Here is an 18,414-nt window from a genome sequence, read left to right on the forward strand (position 1 = left end):
CTTCGAATTTACGCTTCAATTCTTTCTGACCATCAGCTAAAGAAAGCAATCTTGGTTGATTTAGTGCACCATTATCGCAAATCTTCAGCACGGTGTCTGACATTTGTTGAGCGAGTGAGGAGAGGAGCCAGGCAAACACTGTGGCAGTGATCCAGCCAAAACGTTCAAATAAATGACTGCCTCTTGACGTAGATGGGGTTTCTTGCTATTAATAGAATCTAGAAAGATTCCCCAAACTAAAGCTACCAGTATTTTTGTCAACAAACTCAGTGCAAACCAGAGAAAAGTCAGAATATTTCGATGACGAGTTATCTCATCATTGTGGCAACGAAGCGTACATACTTGCGCTGACTAGTTATCTCATCATATAGGCAGCCTAGGGGTTAAAGAAAAGGCACTATATTAGTATATAAAATCGCGTTATTATTTATTAGAGTCTGGAGTCTTGTGGATTTATGGCTTAGTCGTAGCGCGTCCACCAAAGAAGTGAGAGAATCTGAGTGCACAGGTTCAAATCACGTACTCGCCAGTATTATCTCCCCCTCCACTAGACTTTCAGTGGTGGTCTGGACTCTAATCATTTGGTTGAGACAGTAAACCAGTTCCCATGTACAGCATGTACTAATTGCATGTAAACGAACAAACGGCGACAAAAGGGTTGTCCCTTGTAAAATTCAGTTGTAATCCACTTTTGTATAAGGACAGATAGACTTGCAGGCAGAAAAAAACAAAGAGAGAGAAATGGGTGGCGCTTTCTCAGTAACAAAGCACTCCTAGAGAATAAAAACCTACAATTTCACACAGAAAAATCTGTTAATACAATATTCTTGAATGTGTTTTTTGTTGACAGGATGAAGGTGTGCGACTAAGGAAAATGCACCTGGCAGACACCTCCTCCTCAGCCCCCTCACAGACATCCTCCGTCAGCATGACCACGCCAACCAGCACATTTCCCCCTGTCATCTACATTATTGCTGCCATTATCATCGGTCTTCTTATCGGCAAACTCATTCTCTGAGACTCACCCCTCCCAAGTTCCCCTCTTCTCTCCACTCTACTTTTCTTCTTCCTTCTTTCTTTTTAATTTGTGGGTGTTTTACTTCTACAAGTACAGCATGGACTGGATCAGTTGTGAAGAGTTTTGAAGACAATGTCGTGGAAGCAAGTGAAGACAGGTGTTGTCATGGCAGCTGTAGTAGACAAGAGTCAGTAGCTGCTGGAAAAGGTGGGAGGGGAAAAGCGGTCAACAAGTGTGAACATCACCGTTAGTCATCAGCACACAGGCAGAGTCTGCTCTGGGACAGATTCTCCTTTAATATCTCACTGCCCCTCCACCCAGAGGTGGTTTTTCAGCCCCCACACCCACATCTGCACCTCCATCCCTCCCCCATCCCCCTTTGTTTCCCATTCACCCCCCACCCCCCACACCCCAACCCCCAGTTCAGCCATGGTTTACCATGAGAGAAAACGAATGTCAAACTGCTTGGAATTGAGAGTAAAGTTTCTGATTGGATGAGCTTGTGTTTGTTTCCATTTTGTTTTGTGTGGTGTGTGTGGGATGAGTTTTGAGCTTGTTCAGTCGTCACCATTGAAGTTATTTCCTTAACACCTGCATTGCCAACCATTTAGAAGTTGACATGATTGGTGTTTGGAACAGCCTAATTTTGTTTTACTGAAATTGCTGTATATATTGTTGGGTTTTGTATTGGCATTTCATGTTTTCATGTACATGTGTATGGAGGAGAATGTGCGCTGTTGTGAACCTTAGCAAAGTTGGATCCCAGGTTCAGACCAGTGGAAAGTCAGTCTTATCAATGTAAAGGGCATGATCCTTGGTTGTGACCCCAAACCATACACTCAAAATAGGTATTGGTAACATGGAGGTGCCGTGGAAGAAACGGTTAGGTGTTGAACTTCTGATCTGATGTTCACTAGTGTGATCAGTGTTCTAGGCCTAGTTTCAGCATGGTGTTGTGTTCTTGGGAGAGGCACTTTACTGTGATTTTCCCCACTCCATTCATGTGTGAATGGGTACCTGGCTGGTTGGGGAAGGTTAAAACACCAGAAGAAGATTGAGCCCTGCTTTCTGTGACGAGCCCAAGACACAGTGGATGTAAAAACACTTCCCCGATAGCCATAAAAGACTATGGGACCTTTATCCTTTCTATACTTCAGATACAGTAGTAACAGGATGGAGATGGGGTTGATACATTTAACACTTGTTGCAACGTTGTTATCAGTGTTTACTGGGGAGGGGAAAATGATCATTAAACCTGGAGAAATCTTCACTTACTGCTTTCAGTCATTGCTTTGCTTTAATTTAATCATGCAGAGATGCCTACTGTCCCACAGTCGTGTTTAAGTCTGTTCAGTTCAGTTCTTTTTTTAGGTGTTTTTTTTAGCATTTTAGATCGCCCCTAACCCCTCCCCTCCCAGAAAATCTGGTGGGCTTTTTGTTTTGTTGTTAGCTTCTCTTGAGAGCATACTGCATCAAAGCACTTTCAGCAGTCAATGATAGATGTTGTGTTTGGAAGTGACAACAGAGCTGCCAAGAATTAAGCCATTGCTGTCGGCTCTATATACTGATACCATGCAAGCATGGTTACATTGTTTTTACTGTCTTTGGTTCATGATACTGGTCATAAATCTGTTACACAGTCATCTTTCTGTAGAAAGTTCATGTTCATAGACTCACTGATCTGTCAGAACCATAGTTTGGAACAATGTCCCTGACAAAAGTTAAGCTTCGAAAAGTTATATACATAGTTTTGCAAAACAGAAGGGAAAGGTTGGCACCTGTCACTGTACATCTTGTACTGTGGATTTTTGTCTTATGGGTGTTATTGTATATTCTTATTCTTGATTTCACTATATAATCTTTTATTCTCTAAACACCGGCAACAGCAAGTTGCACACTTTACTTCTCTTTTGTTGTTGTAGTACAGATGAAAAGTTTTAAATCACAGAAGTAGAACTGCATGTATTTTGAGGTTTTATTGCAAGTTATTTGATATCAGTGTCGGCTCACTTAATTTTCTTATTTTTCACTTGCAATGCAGATGAAATGTGTCAAGTTACAGAAGTAAACTGTGGGATGGGTAGGGTTAAAACTGGCAGTTGTTTGATAAAGTGTTTGCACTTTCTGCTCATGAAAGGAAAGAATAAAGAAAACGAGAAAATATTTCCGTTCTTTTAGGCTGCAAAGAGACCTGGTATACAAAATCATAGCATTAATCACAATGTTTGTGGTACTTGTTTTGATGTCAGTGCTAGTGTTAGTTTTCTTCTCACTCTCTCTCTCCTGATTAAAAAAAAAAGAATGAATATATATATATATATGCTCTGGGCGAAACCTGGCACAGTGAAATTGCATCACAACATGTACGTCATGGCGTGCTTGCGTCATAATAGCTACGTAAGAGTGACCCTAGTAACATGTAAACAACTTATCCCTTGAGGAAGGAACGTGATCGTTCAGAAAATTTGGAACACATTTGACAGATCGATGTGTTTGCTTTTCTTTTTTCTTTTTTCTCTTTATGTATATATATATATGTATGTATATATATATATGGGTATATATATATATATATGTACATATTTATAAGTTGAAAACCAACATCTATTTTGTTAAACAAAAACAAAACAAAAGAAACACACACACACACACACACACACAAATATATATATTTATATCAGTAAATAGATAGTCATGGTATTGCTTTTATCATATTTCAAATCTTTTAAAAATATGTAAAGCTGGTTGCTTGTGTACTTGTTATATGATTGACTGCTGTTGCACACACATACACACCATACTTGCATGCTTAGTGTACATACGCACTTTTGCAGACAAGCATGCACACATCTCATTGCACATTGGTAACAACTAATGAAAAACTTGCCTGTTTAAAAAAAAAAAAATTATTGTTCTTGTTTTTTTGGTTTTTTCCTGATTTTTGCCTCATTTTTTATGTCTATGTGTTTTTGTAATTCATGTGCTTTTGTTGTTGATGTTGCTGTGTTGACTGTATATTAAGATTGAGAAGTAAAATTTGTTGTGTTTTTTGTTATTTGCAATTCATTAAGAGAGACTGAGACAATTATTGTGTGTTCATAGGATAAAGAGCAGATTGAAGACCGAATGTTTTGAAGCAAACTGCAAACGTGGCACAAGGCAGCTTTGTGGAATATCATTCTTCTGTTCCCAAAGTTAGTTGATATTTACCGTGGAAACATCAAAATAGTTTCAGTAGCTAAGGGCACCATAAAAAAGAGTTCAGGATTTGGGGGCAGAGGGAAGACCAAGTTAGTGATAGACTGGAAGACTGAGTGTATTTTTCTTGTTTATTTATTTCTTGGTTTGAATACATTGAAATCTTGGCACATTGTGGTATTTTCGGCCAGAAATTTTACTGGTTTGTTGTCACATGTGTTCTGTGTTTTTTTTTGTTGTTGTTGTTTTTTTTGGGGGGCAGATTAATTACAAGATAGTCATGTACAGTTTCCAGGGAATTGCTTAGTTACTCAGAACATGTACCAAAGGAAGATTTCCAGTCAGAGCCTTTTAGTATAACCAGCTCAATATTACAGATCAGATCAGATTGTAATGGCCATTTTATTTTATTGCTGACAGAAATTGATGCAAGCAGCATAAGATGCACATAGCAGTGCACTTGCGAATAGGGATAAAAATGTTTGTAATTTTTTCAAGTTGCTAGTGACTTTTAGGTTGCACACAGATGGCTACTAGTTTCATGGTTTAGAATCAGTTTTGCTATGATTGGCCTGCTTAGTACATCTGTATAACAATATCAGTGATGCATCAAATTTTGAGGTTTGCATGAAATGAACGGTGTCTTTGAATTTTATGGTCACATTGCTTTCTTTGGCAATAGGACACCTATTTATCAGCTGTGTATGAGCCACGCTGCTTGATTCTTCAGTAATCACTAATGGTAAACACATAGCTGGAGTTTTTGTGGTGATGTTTGAATGATTATTATGAATATCATTTTTTAATTGATAAGTATCACCTTTCCCCATATTAGTTTTTGAAACAACACGATGATGTGAGCATTTTGTATTTTTTTCATTTTATCTTTAATACTCTTATTTTGTATATTAGAGTTCAAAAGTTTTGTGACTTATCTGAAATTATCATTTTTTACATAACATGACAGTTTTATACTTGACAGTAATTGAAGTCTGGAAACGCTGTTAAAACTTTTGAAAGAATTTTCAGGCATGGGAAAATAACCGCTTTCTCTGAGGGTTTTCAGAGCTTGCACCTGTGTGTATTCAACTAATTTTAAGTGAAATCACTTGTAAACAGGAAAAAGATTAATTATTTAGCAATGTATTTCAGAAGAGATGATGCCAAAAAGTGAAACTGATAGATCAGAGTTTGCTGCAGAACTTTCTTGTACTGGTCACCAGCTGGAATTCTTACCTGGAAAAAATGTGAAGTGTGTTTTTATTTATGGCTGGACATCAAATCAGAAATAAAGGAAATCTGAAAAACACCTTGCCAAATATTTTCAGTGTTAGCAATGCCACTTTTACCAGTTGTTTACGTGGTACACTGATCCGTGCTGTGATGTGTTTGTGGACAAAGGAATCAGCAACTTATCACAAGCCATCACGACCTGATAACCTCTGTCCATATACTGCTGTTAAGGAGTTCTTACCACATCCAGAAAGTTTGAACATAGTGCTCACATTGTGAGTACTGCACTGACTGTCTGTCCAACATTGAATTGAGCACAAACTTCTTTATTGTTCTCCATATCTATCAAAAGTAGCATTCTTTTGTCTCTCTCAGATTGATACCTACCTATCCACTCGTACAGAAAAGGAATACGGCAGATTCTTGAGGTCCCAAGATCTAGAAATACTAGAACCAATCACTTTGGGCTGGGTTGTACAATTACACAATCAGGTGCACTTTAGAACAGTATCTGAAACTATTGGGGATGACTGCATTGTTTAAATATTCAGATAAGACGACTGTTTATAGTCCAGAAAAAAGAAATCACAGCATATCAGTTGTTGTATCCTTTTTTCTTTTCTTTTTTGTCATTGCCTCTGTTTTGGTTTTATTTGGGCTGTAAGCATGCGTGTCTGTGGCATTGAAATGCACTGTATGAATTAATATTCATTTACTTCACTCGTCCCCTTTGTATGTTTGTTCTTTTGCATGTGTTTTTCCTATAAAAACAAAACAAAAAAACCCAGAATTATTTTGTGATAATTGTTGAAACTTTGTTATGTTGTGGTTGGCATTTCCATTTTCTTTTACCTTATCCCACCCCCTACCTACACCTTTTGGAATAAAAATTCCATCTCCCTTTGTTCAAACAGAGCTCTTCCGCTGATCTACAAGTCACAGACAATCTGTCTTTACAACTTTTTCCTGAAAAACCGAATACAAACTTTAATGATGCAGTTACGCTTCTTGTTATTATTAAATGAATGGAGTGTCAGTGTACTTTTTTTTTCTTCTTTTTAATGCAGTAATTGTGAACATGAATGTAAGCTGCTGGCATCTGTTGCATCAACGTAAGAGAATGGGACATGTTCAGGATGGATTTGGCACCATACACAGTCCACTATAACAGAAAGATTGAGGATAGTTGAACAATGTGGAATTAATAAGCAGCACAGTGGTGTGGGAAAAGCTTACAAACATCAGTTACAGATACTACTCAATGAAAGCAATAGTATGTTTTGAAATAAGATTATACAAACAGGTGAAATGTCAAATGTGATCAAGTGTGTTGTGCATTGTGATATATGTTGCCAACTGTCTGTGAGGAAGAGGCATCCTAGAAAAAGAATTTGGACACTTTTTTGACACGTAATAGGTTGTTTACATTGGACTTACTGCATTGATTATGATTTTATTAAGTTTTGCCTTTCCTACGCAGGTTGGAAATAAGCATCTGTTTATTTAATGGGTCACAACAGATGGAAGTGATTGTCAGTTTGATGGGCTCTGTGTTGCATTCAGGAATAGGGCAGAAAAGAAATGGCTAGATTGATAAAGAGGCTAATAATAACCCCTGTATTCCACAGTTATGCCCAGATATGACTGTGCTTAGCTATACTTGTACAGTGACATTACCATTGGGTTTGTATCCTGGCATAATGAACAGAGATGCCAACTTACGATTTCGCTGTATATTGTTACGCTCGATCGCAATTTGTTCTGATGTTTTGCAAACATCAAAATTGGTCTGATGAGTTACTTTTCAACTTCATAGCATGGTCACATGCTTTCTTGTTGTGACATTACCCAGACGCTCTAAACCTATCGATCATGAGGCCAGGGCAGTCACTACTAACCTTAGTCTCACGTGATGATGCTCAGCTAATCGCGTGCGTGTTTACATTGAAACAGCATTGAGTGGACCAATCAGCCTAATCATTTGCCCAAACAAGAGAGAATTTGGCTGAGTTAAGTTGGTCTCGGTCAAACACCGTCTGTACCCTGTGAATTAAGCTATGGAGTGCAAGGAAGGAACAAGCTGATGTTGTTCGGAGTTTGAGCGTGTTCTTACCATATTCAAAATGTTCCTACCAAATTTCCTGATTGTTCCTACAAACACTTGACAGGGGTTGGCATCTCTGAATGAATTATGTGAACTGTTAGTCTGACAGCAGCTCTTTTCTGATTGCCACTTGCGCATCAGTAGCCAGTAAACCAGAATAGTCCTCCACAGGTTTTTTGTTTCGTTTTGTTTTGCTATTTTAATCAGTCAACATTCCCACACCCTTTCCTCTTTTTAAGCAGATAAAGAACATGGTCTCTGCAATTACGTATGTATTTAATGCACACTTGAACGGTTTGCTACTGAAACTAAACAAGTAGAGAACTGCAGATTCTAATTGCTGCAACCATATTTCAAATGCTGGTGATGTTAACTGATCTTGCCATTGACAACAAAGGAACAATTACTGTTAGTTGTACAAGGCTTTCATAGGTTTGGAGAAAGTATGAGGGAAGTGTGGTGTCAGTAGAATCACTCTGATATATGATGAACACAACAGCCACAAGTGATTAAAGTTGAACTCAAGTCTGAGGGACCTGGGTTTGGAAACTGGTCACAGTGCCTGGAGGGTTGAAGGTGAATATTTGTTCAATCTCCGTGGTCAGCAGCTGTGCTGACAGCTGCTTGTGCCTGTACCCCTTCTGTGTTTGCACGCTTGCAGAAGATCAGTGCGCTCATTAACATAGATCATGGAAAGAAGAATACACACAGCATGTAGACCCCTTATAACAGAGTATTGCTGCCTACATGATGGGATAAAAACAGTCATGCACATGCAAGTAAATATGGCAGTTGCAGCCCATGAACACAAAAGAAAACTATGATATGAAAACAAAAGAGAATTTGGAAAATCTGATAAAAACAGAGAATCGGGGAAAAATAATAGCTGCTTATATGGTGACGCATGTTGTCTTATTTGTTTTGTTAATTAGACTCGCACAGTAACTAATGCTGTGAATGTTGCTTAACTTTGTTGCCTGAAGCTGAAAGCTTTCAGTGATTGCTTCTGTATATTTTGACATATTTTTTTGAAGTTGAACATGTTCATTGATTTCCTCCTTATATTTTGTTGGTTTGATGTTGGTGTTTCTTTCAAACATTACACAGTTTGTGCGTAATGGATATCATCTTTTGAATGGTGTGTGATCTGATGTGCAATATATTTTGTTTGTGAATATGTGTGTGTGAGTGCATTGTCTGAATGTACATATGTTCTTCACAGTCTTCCTCACTGTCGTGTTTCCTGAGAAGTCGTTTCATTTGAAAGTCCATTCACAATGCACTTCTTATTAGTCTTTTCCAAACGCAGTGTTCAGAATGCAAGCAAAGGCATGTGTAAGGTGTTAAATTGTCAAATATCAAACTCTTATCGCTCATATCACTCAAACGCTTTGAGATTTTAGTATTTAGAAAATTGCTATGCATTGTGAGCCCCCCAAAATTCTTTCTCAGCTTGTTTTGGTTGCCTTTCTGCCGTGGTTGATTTCGTCACATATTGATGTAGGCTCTAGCCCCCCTTTGAATTTCCCATTTTTAATTCGTAGATGATTTGAGTGAGAGAGAGAGAGAGAGGGATGACATGAACAACGGGGGCTGTTTGCTGTGTGTCAAGACCGACAATAACAACAGACAAGTGTGTTGGCCGGCTGTACGTACGCCAAATCCACCTGTCTAGACCTATGGAAGTAGATGCATGGTTACAAACTTGTGATTGAAATCTGTAATAAACTGGTGCAAAACATTTTCTTGTGTGTGTGTGTGATGGGGTAGAAGTATGGGAAGATGTGCAGCCCTTAAATAAGACCCAAACAAGAAACTGATAATAAATATAAATCATATGCAGTGAATGGAGTTGATAAATATGGAGGTCAGGACACTTTAGATGATTTTCTTGGTCATGAGATACTGGACTGCATAATGTCTTTTATTGTTGTCAACCTTCATGGAGGTTTGATGGGCAAGTTGTGTATTCAGAAATTCTTGAGAAATAATTGTTTTTGATGGAGAATAGGGGGTTGGTTACACGCGCACTTGCACGCGCGCGCGCACACACACACACATACTGTTCAGCCCAGTTCAGTCGCTCAAGGAGGCGTCACTGCATTCAGACAAATCAATACTTGCTACACCACATCTGCTAAGCAGATGCCTGACAGCAGCTTAACCCAACACACTTAGGCCTTGAGGGGGGGGGGGGTGGGGGGTGTCATAACATGTTTTTCTCATTCCTGCTCCCTAACCATGAGAGCAACAGGGATGTACCAGAAACCCTCACTGGACGATACCTGACCTACCAAACAACCTAACCCTTCACTTCTGCTGATGTTGTTGGGGCACCAGCTAAGGCAATACCACCACTGCCCTCCACCTCTCTGTTCTCCACCGCTCTCTAGGATTCTGGCAGATTCATTTCTGTCCATACTTGGATATTGTCTTACCACCTCTTTCTCTGTCTTCTTCAACTGCAACTTCCTCTGACAGTCCCTTACAAGATGGTCTCTGCAAGTCCTGTTCAGCAGGGAATGTGTCCATACCACGTTATTTTCCGTTTCTTGTCAATTACAAGGAGGTCATTATGATGTACTATTGCTTATTGGATCTTGTTGCGGACATCTTCGTTTGTGACAAAATCTTTGTAGTGGTACTACACAGCCACACAGATCATGTAACCACCTGATTGACAACCACTGATGGTGTGATTGATAAACCGCAGGTACTGATAGTCAAAATAATCAGTCTTCCATACTTTGTAAAACTAAATTGGAGAACAGGGGTAGCAGCTTAGCGTTATATTGAACAGACTTTTTTTTTTGAGAGAAAGTAAGTTTGGTGGTGGTGGTTGGGTTTTTTTGTTTGGGAGGGGGAGAGGGGGGGTTCTTTCCAAGTATCCACAAGAAGTCTGTACCAGAATAATACGTGGTCCCAGATAACCAGTGCGGAAAATTCATGGAGGAGCAGGAGCCGCATGCATGAAGGATGTTGGCAAGACAAACTCATTCCTGAAAATGCCGAGTACCCATAGAAAGGACCAGGGGTGGAAGAACAGATGTATAAATTGGTTCCAGGTTATTGAGCCAGGTCGAAACAAGGTATGTGGGCAATGAAAGAATTAAAGGATCTCCCGAAATTCTCAGCTGTTACAGGTTTTCAATTTGTAACGCCAATCTCATCATACCATAAAACAAGGTTAAGTCTCATAACGGCCACTGGGGCAGTGAATTCACATCCCCTGTGCCTAGGGCTCAGAACAGGAAAGGTGGCACCCAATCGTCTCCTTCCGCTGCTTTAACCTTCACCAACCCGTCAACCTGACAAAGTGCCTTTCCCATCTGAGGACACAACACCATGTCGAAACGGGGTTTGAACCCTGATCACTGGAGAACACTGGATCAGAATCCGCACTCTGTAGACCATATACCTCTATTGCCCTGAATAAGTCCTCTTTGTCTTCGATAAAATATGCCTTTTGCATCTAGACCCGGCTGATTTGGTACTGTTCATCTTAAAAATACACACCAACAGCATCTGAAAGGATACATCACCTAATATTATCCTGTTTCATGGGGGAGTTCAGTCGTTTCGATACGATAACCTAAATACGTCCCAGGTCCAATATATACGTCCCGTTCTTGTTGCACGCACCATGGCACACGAAAAAAACGATGTCTCTTGTGTATACACGTGTGTGCATGCCTATGTGTGCGCATGTTCATCAAGTTTTTCATTTGTTGAGATAGGCACTGGTCCATGGAATCAAGGTCGCTCCACGTTTATTATTCACACTGTACGACAGAAACTCACCCTCACTCCCCCAACCCCCTCCGCCCTCACACCCTGTCTCAGTCCAGGTAAACTTCTATAATCGGATACCTCAACACACACACACACACACACACACACACACAGCCTCTCATGAAAATTATGTAAGCTGACTGATCAACTAGTTCAATGCCAGATCATTTTATTAAAAAGTGCTCTCCCCTTGCCAGGGAATCTGAGGATTATGGGGAAATAAATAAAAAATCAAAACAAAATTCTAACACAAAAACTACAGGACATACAAACTGGAAGGTTGTTTTTGTGTGTGTGTGTGTGTGTGTTTGTTTTGTTTTTGTTTTTTTAAAGAAAATGGATGTGTATTCTAAATCCGGATATTTTCCCCAATTATTTTGAATCTAGATAATTATTCAGGCATTTCCCAGTGAAGATAATAATCATAGTTTTCATGCATTAAAAAGTCTGTTTCAACCTCCACAGGATGACAGAAAGAAAACAAACACAACACAGCTGGAAATAACATGCTTATTGTTTTACATATACCTGTAAAAGTACATAAAACGACTTATAAGTTTATGATAACAACCACAGCTTTTCAGTGTGATCATGTACTTGAAGTGAATGACTAAGTGTCCCAGAAACGACGTACCTGGAGCCCAGATTCAGAATCTACATTCATTTTCCTTCACAAAAAAAAAAAATGTTTCCTTTCTTTCTGCATCTCCTACAGTTTTTGTACTAGAATTTTTTAAAGAAAAATTTCTTACCCCCGATTCCTCAAAATTCTCTGGCAAGGGGAGAGCTTCATTTATTTATTTTTTTAAATACAAAATACTCTGGCTCTCCATCGTACGTTAATGATGCAGGACCATGCGTCAGTGGACGGACGTCTTCTAGGCACTATGATTTGACATGACTTGCACGTGGTTGAGGCCTTGCTACAGGCCTGTTCGCGCCCCAAGCTATCTGTTTACTTTGCATGCGTGGCGAGCAGTTTCCCTTGCTGAGGCACATTGAATGCACTGGGGGTACATAGTTGGCAGGTCCTTCAATGGCTGTTAAGGCGTCGTTTGAAGGCGGCGACTAATGGAGCTGTGACCACCTGATCTGAAAGTTCATTCCATGCTGAGACCACTCTCTGAGAGAAGAAGTTGCCCATGACGTTGTCAGTGGAGAAACCTGTTCTTTGACAGCTTCATGGAGTTGCCTCGAAGGTTCAGCATGTCAGATAGCTGGAACTGTGGTATCTCGATCAGTGGTGCAGATAGCTGGAACTGTGGTCTATGGCAACACTTCTAGTTTTGCACTGAGGACGTCAGCTGACCGTCGTCGGACGTCTTATATAGGCACTCAACTGATCAAATCACACGACGGTACGATCTTCAGTTCCAAATCCCCCTCCACGTCCACTGCCTCATTGAAATAGTGACGTTTCACTCTGCACATATGTTATGCTCTCAACTGGCTTACACCCGTGCCGGTAAATCAATAATGAACACATGTTATGTATAACTGACTCAGTCAATTAACTTTAACATGAACTCCGCAGTGATATTGCTGGTTGATGATGCCTGAGTTTGATAAACAATGCAATTACATACAACACCTATATCTGCATTGCTGGGAAAATCATTAAAAAAAATATATCACTCTCAGTTACTTCACATCACATTAGTTAAGCGTCTGTATGGGTGTCGTTTATGCAATACATGGTGTACTGACTGGAACTGTCTTCAGTTGACTGCATGAGCTCTGATAACACAAAATGAGTCAGCATGTCCACGTCAGTAACTTGAATAAAAAAATTTTTTTCTTGATTAGTTCTTAACTTTTTTGCGGCACGACATACATACACTGACGTACATGACATGATTTTTATTATGTGTGCGTCTTTTGGTCCGCTCTTTAGTTACATATTTGACTATCACATCATCATTGTTATCATTTTTCTGACCGTACGTGGCTTCACTGACTTCATGTTCAGGTATTATTTGCAAATATAAACTGAATGCCTGTCATGATTTATTTTCTTAATATTCAAAGATTTTTTTTCTTTTTGTACAGTAATTTTCTTCAGTTTTCAGTTTCTTTGCTTTTCTTCTTTTTGTGTCAGTGTGTGTGTGCTAGCCGAGTGTGCGGTGCCGGTGTGTGTGTGTGTGTGTGTGTGTGTGTGTGTGTGTGTGTGTGTGTGTGTGTGTGTGTGTGTGTGAGTGCCAGTGTGTGTGTGTGTGTGTGTGTGTGTGTGTGTGCCACTGTGTGTGTGTGTGCAGTGTGCCGGTGTGTGTGTGTGTGTCAGTGTGTGTGTGTGTGTGTGTGTGTGTGTGTGTGTGTGAGAGAGAGAGAGAGAGAGAGAGAGAGAGAGAGAGAGAGAGAGTTTACGGGCTCAGTGTTGGCGTCATGTACATGTGCGTGTACTATGATATTATTAGGTATGCAGTGAGCTTCTAGTAGGCCTAATCCGCAGTTTATGTATGATATGCGTGTCACAGTGTCTCAGTCCGAGTCCCACTGAACCTATAGATGATACGTCAGTGGTGTCTCAGTCCGTCCGCGTCGTGAACTATGTTTTGAAACCATTCAGTTTTGCAAATTCCGTTCATAGTATAGGTCGATCTACAGGCTGAACTTAGAATACAGAAATACAGCCGGCAGAGGTTACGCTCAACTTAGACAGCTAGGCAAGCATTGCTAACACTTAAAGTACATTTGTCCAAGCCGTGCCGCTCACTAAACACGTCCATAACAACATGCACTCACTCAACTCAGTCTCTGAAATAACCTAAAACGAAAGATTCTAGTCAGTGGTTGACCAACGTCAACCTTGTTTTCACTCAGTCCTTGTTCCGCATTATTTGCCGTTTTTGTTTTGTCTTCAACGGTTCCCGTTGTTGTTCTTGTTTATTTATTTATTTATTTATTTATTTAAAGCTTATCTATAGATATATATACATTTTTTTTTCTCAAGGCCTGACTAAGCGCGTTGGGTTACGCTGCTGGTCAGGCATCTGCTTGGCAGATGTGGTGTAGCACATATGGATTTGTCCGAACGCAGTGACGCCTCATTGAGCTACTGAAACTGAAAACTTGTTGTTTTCAGCCGATGGGGATAGTAAACGGGTTTGACATTTTGATCTGGCAGATAAGTTTTGACTCAGCACCGGTACGTTGTGACGTGTCCCAAAGACCCTATTTTAGGGTCTGATTTTTGCATGTCCTTCACACTGAAACCGAAACCAGAGAAGTTCAGACCCGCGCAACCCAGTGGTCACCGCTGCCCTGAGGTGAAAGTGTTTCACTGACAAGACAACCAGCAAACTGTGACGTGTACGACTAATTGTTCCCCCAGTTTTTGTGAGTGTAATCGATCAGTTATTGCTCAGGGTTGTACCACTGATCTCTCTCTCTCTCTCTCTCTTGTCTGTGGGATAGTACACGTGGCGTATGAACTCTGGGCCGTGAATAGTAGCGACCTTGTCAAAACGGGAGAGATAACTCCGTCAGAAAATTCAGTTATCCTCAAACAGCATGGCGACCAACCAAGGCCAAAGCCGGCGACGCCGAAGTCAGCCTGATTTTTCAGAGAGAAGAGCGAATCGAAAAGGAAAGAAACCTCTTCCTGAGCCAACACACATTGGACATTTTGCTTTGATGTTACTCTTGAAAGTTTGCAGGACAGTTCTTTTCGTAGACACGTCCGTAAAAATAGGCGTGTATCTGATTGGTGTCATGGTGGGATCAGTCTTCTGTGATCTGTTTGTTGTTCCCAAATCCTACTTCTCCGACAAACGGAACATATTCAACACATACTTCGTCAAGAAGGGATGGGGATGGACATTTGTGCTGGTCGCTCCATATATCGCACTCAGTTGTTGGGTGTATTGCTTTGGACGTTGGCAGGCAGTTCGACGTCATCTGATGAGACTGGTTGTGGCAACCATGGAATGGTACGTTTGCACCACTGTTTTCAGGCACATCGAGAATACCGTTGGGGTGTGCACAGACAGTGTTCACCCAGACAGAGACGCCTGTATTGCAGATGGGAAGGGTTGGCTTGGCTTTGACATCTCTGGCCATGTGTTTCTTCTCATACACAATATGCTTACCATCTCAGAAGAAGTCAAGACATTTAAAGACTGGCGTAAACTTGGAGAGATGTTGGAGGACGAAGACTTGCAGAGCAAACGTAAGGTTACAGCAGAAGAAATATCCGAGGCACAGAAATATTACAAAGACTTCACTCCATATATTAAAGCGGTTTTTGTGGCAATTGCATTTTTATCAGTTTTGTGGGAATTTATGTTGTTGATGTCAGTTGTGTACAGATTCCATACATTGCCGCAGAAGGTTACTGCTGCATTTATTGCTGTGCTTTGTTGGTTTGTAAACTACAGGGTTATTTATCAGACAAGCATTGAATGGCTTCCCTGCCAGCCAGGCAAGACAAACTTGGAATTTATGAAAATCCAATGATTTCAAATCATTTTGCCATCTCTCAAGGATAGATCCAGATTGAGGGTGAATTGAGCCAAAAATCAAACATGTAGCAATCATAGTACTATGTCAGTAGCAAAAAGTTACAGCTGAACATAAGTGAATTGATAAATCACAATTGGAATTATACAAAGATGTTTCTTGTTGATTATATTGTACTGTTTTATAAACTACACCATAGTCAATAATGTTATGAAACCTGCTGCTGTCAGGACTTTTTTTTAAGACTGCAGTTTTTAGAGCTTTTAAACTGGTGCAAATTTCAGATATTGTTTTTTTCTTATTAAGAATTGTTGGTTATTTGCTCAATGCATTTAAAAACAAACAGTAGGTTTGATTTAACCTCTTCAGTGCCAGCCATTATTTTGGTTTGTGTTTTGTATTTGCCTGGTCATTTTGGGTTTCAAAGGAAAAAATAATAAATACAACAAAAAAATAAAACCAAACTAACATGCAAACTACTGCAAGAAAGTATACATAACCCTTACTTTCTTACACTCTGCCCCAGGAGGAGGAGATGGGTTGGGGGAGGGGCGTTTATCAGAATTTAGAAACACAATCTTGCATTTCTACCTAGATTTTTAATTAATAGATTTCTGTAAGTTATCTATCTTTATCATTTGAAAAGTAGGGAAAACAGTTTTTGATGTGTGTTTTTGTACATTTGGAGGGGTGGTTTGAGGATTGTTGTGATTGGGGTAGAGGGAGAGATGAAGTAAGGGACATCATCCAGCATCCTCGAGGAATAAGCAGGGAGAATGGTGTTATATAATATCAATGAATCCTTGAGTACAAGATACGGATATGGATTTTTTTCTCACTAATCTGGTTTTTGGAAAACAGAGAAAAGGGAGGGAGTGTGGTTTGGAGAGAAACTGAAAGGGACTAGGACTACCTGGTTTGAGAGGTTGCTGTATTATTTTGGAATTGGATTCATTTTTCAATTTCAGGTTTAAATCATCATGAATAAACTAGCCTGTGGATTACACTCATAATTGGGTATTAAGAAAAGTACATGGACACACAGGTGTTGATGTTTTTTGTGTGAGGTCTGCAGGTGTAGTTATGCTTCTAGTTATGACGCAATGATGGCAATATTTGTGGCATAGTTATAATTTCACCTGGATTGTTAGTGATTTCCATAAATTTTGTATCAGTTTTTTTCTGTTTCAATGATCATGTTGTGTGAATAAAACTAAAAGGCATGCTGGCTTGTAATTATGCAACAAAATTGGAATGAAATCTGTGCAGTTATAACACCTGTTTGTTTCTTCCCCCAACCCCCCTTTTTTTTTCCAGTGACATGTATAATTATTGAAAATGGATTTGTTCATGTATTGTATTGTGCAATTTTTTCATCACAACTTATTTAACTGTTAAGTATGGGCTGCTCTTCCCTAGGAGAGGACATTGCCTCAATGCAGTACCACCTATATAAAGTTTGTTTTCTCTTGGAATGGATTTTTTTCTACACATTCCCCCCACTTTCCGCCCCCACCCCCATCCCCAGAGTGTATTATTTGATATTCTTTGTAACAAGCGCATACTGTACACAGAATCCCTGTTGTTATTCTCCCTGAAAAGACTGGTACCCAGACCACCATTCAGTGTTGAGTGGAGAGAGAAAAAATCCCTGTGGGATTTGTACCTGGGATTTCTCAACTCCCCCCTCTCACCCCCCCCCCCCCCCCAACACACACACACACACTTAATACATACAGTGATACACACACACATATGCACTGTCACACAGCAGGTGGTCTGTCCTCCCCACCATTCCACTGTTAACATGTTCTTCATTTTCATGTATTCCGAAGTTGAGATAGGTGACTTTGTATTAATGGACAATCCTGCTTGATGTAATAATTTCATGGATATTTATTCAGGTATGTGTTAGTGCTGCAATGAATGTTGCTTTATTTCTTCTATTGTTTTAACAGATAATAATTTACAACAAAAACAATAACAGCAACACACACACACACACACACACACACACACAAAGAAAAAAAGACTGACTTGCACATTGTATATTTTGGTACATATGATTTTAATGTGATTAGGATATCTTTGCTTTATTTCATATATCAATTACAAGTTTTCTGTATAATTAAAGTCTTTAAGATAATACTGTAATTATGTATCACTGTTTTTTAAAGAGTAAGTTTTAACTGTTTCAGTGTTATTTTTTGTGTTTGACATTGTGTGATCTCTCAATGATGACTGCAAAGCCTTTTAAAGACAGGTGTTTTCACATAAATAATATGTTTAAAATTTTAATTTAAATGCATAGGTAATGTGTGTGTGTATGTACAAATGTGTGTAATATTATTGTGGGTCAGTGAAACTGGAATCAGTAGTTGTACCTGTTGAAAAATCTGTTCCAAACTTGACAGCTGTGACTCTCCCTCACATAGGACTGGTCATTTTCTTGAATTCTCCCCCTTTGGGATGGGGTCTTTCAGTATAAATAGCATCCCCGCCTTCTTGAAATTCTGTGCTAAAAATTTCTTCTTTTCTAGCACTCTCTTTGTTTCTGCCTTTTTTTCTGACATCACTGCTGTCTCCTTTTTCTGCCTTCCCAGTCCATACC

At 39.6% G+C, this 18,414-nt stretch overlaps 2 protein-coding genes across 2 annotated transcripts in view; both read left to right on the forward strand.

Annotated features, from left to right (window-relative positions):
* The window catches only part of LOC143300711 (vesicle-associated membrane protein/synaptobrevin-binding protein-like), a 28,210-nt gene extending 18,915 nt beyond the window's left edge, over positions 1–9,295 (forward strand). The window contains exon 7 of the mRNA XM_076614584.1: positions 851–9,295. Coding sequence (XP_076470699.1) covers positions 851–1,018 — 168 coding nt within the window. The 3' untranslated portion in view covers positions 1,019–9,295. The remainder of the gene's footprint in view (positions 1–850) is intronic.
* A 5,555-nt stretch (positions 9,296–14,850) lies between these two features.
* Positions 14,851–17,815, forward strand: LOC143300505 (acyl-coenzyme A diphosphatase FITM2-like). The gene has a single exon (XM_076614230.1). The coding sequence runs from the start codon at positions 14,856–14,858 to the stop codon at positions 15,798–15,800; it is 945 nt and encodes a 314-aa protein (XP_076470345.1). The 5' UTR covers positions 14,851–14,855; the 3' UTR covers positions 15,801–17,815.
* Positions 17,816–18,414: the final 599 nt, after the last annotated feature.

Source organism: Babylonia areolata, chromosome 26 (assembly GCF_041734735.1).
Source record: "Babylonia areolata isolate BAREFJ2019XMU chromosome 26, ASM4173473v1, whole genome shotgun sequence".
Lineage (NCBI taxonomy): Eukaryota > Metazoa > Mollusca > Gastropoda > Neogastropoda > Buccinidae > Babylonia > Babylonia areolata.

Coding starts and splice junctions, on each gene's coding strand:
- LOC143300505 (XM_076614230.1), top strand. CDS start 14,856: ATGGCGACCAACCAAGGCCAAAGCCGGCGACGCCGAAGTCAGCCTGAT.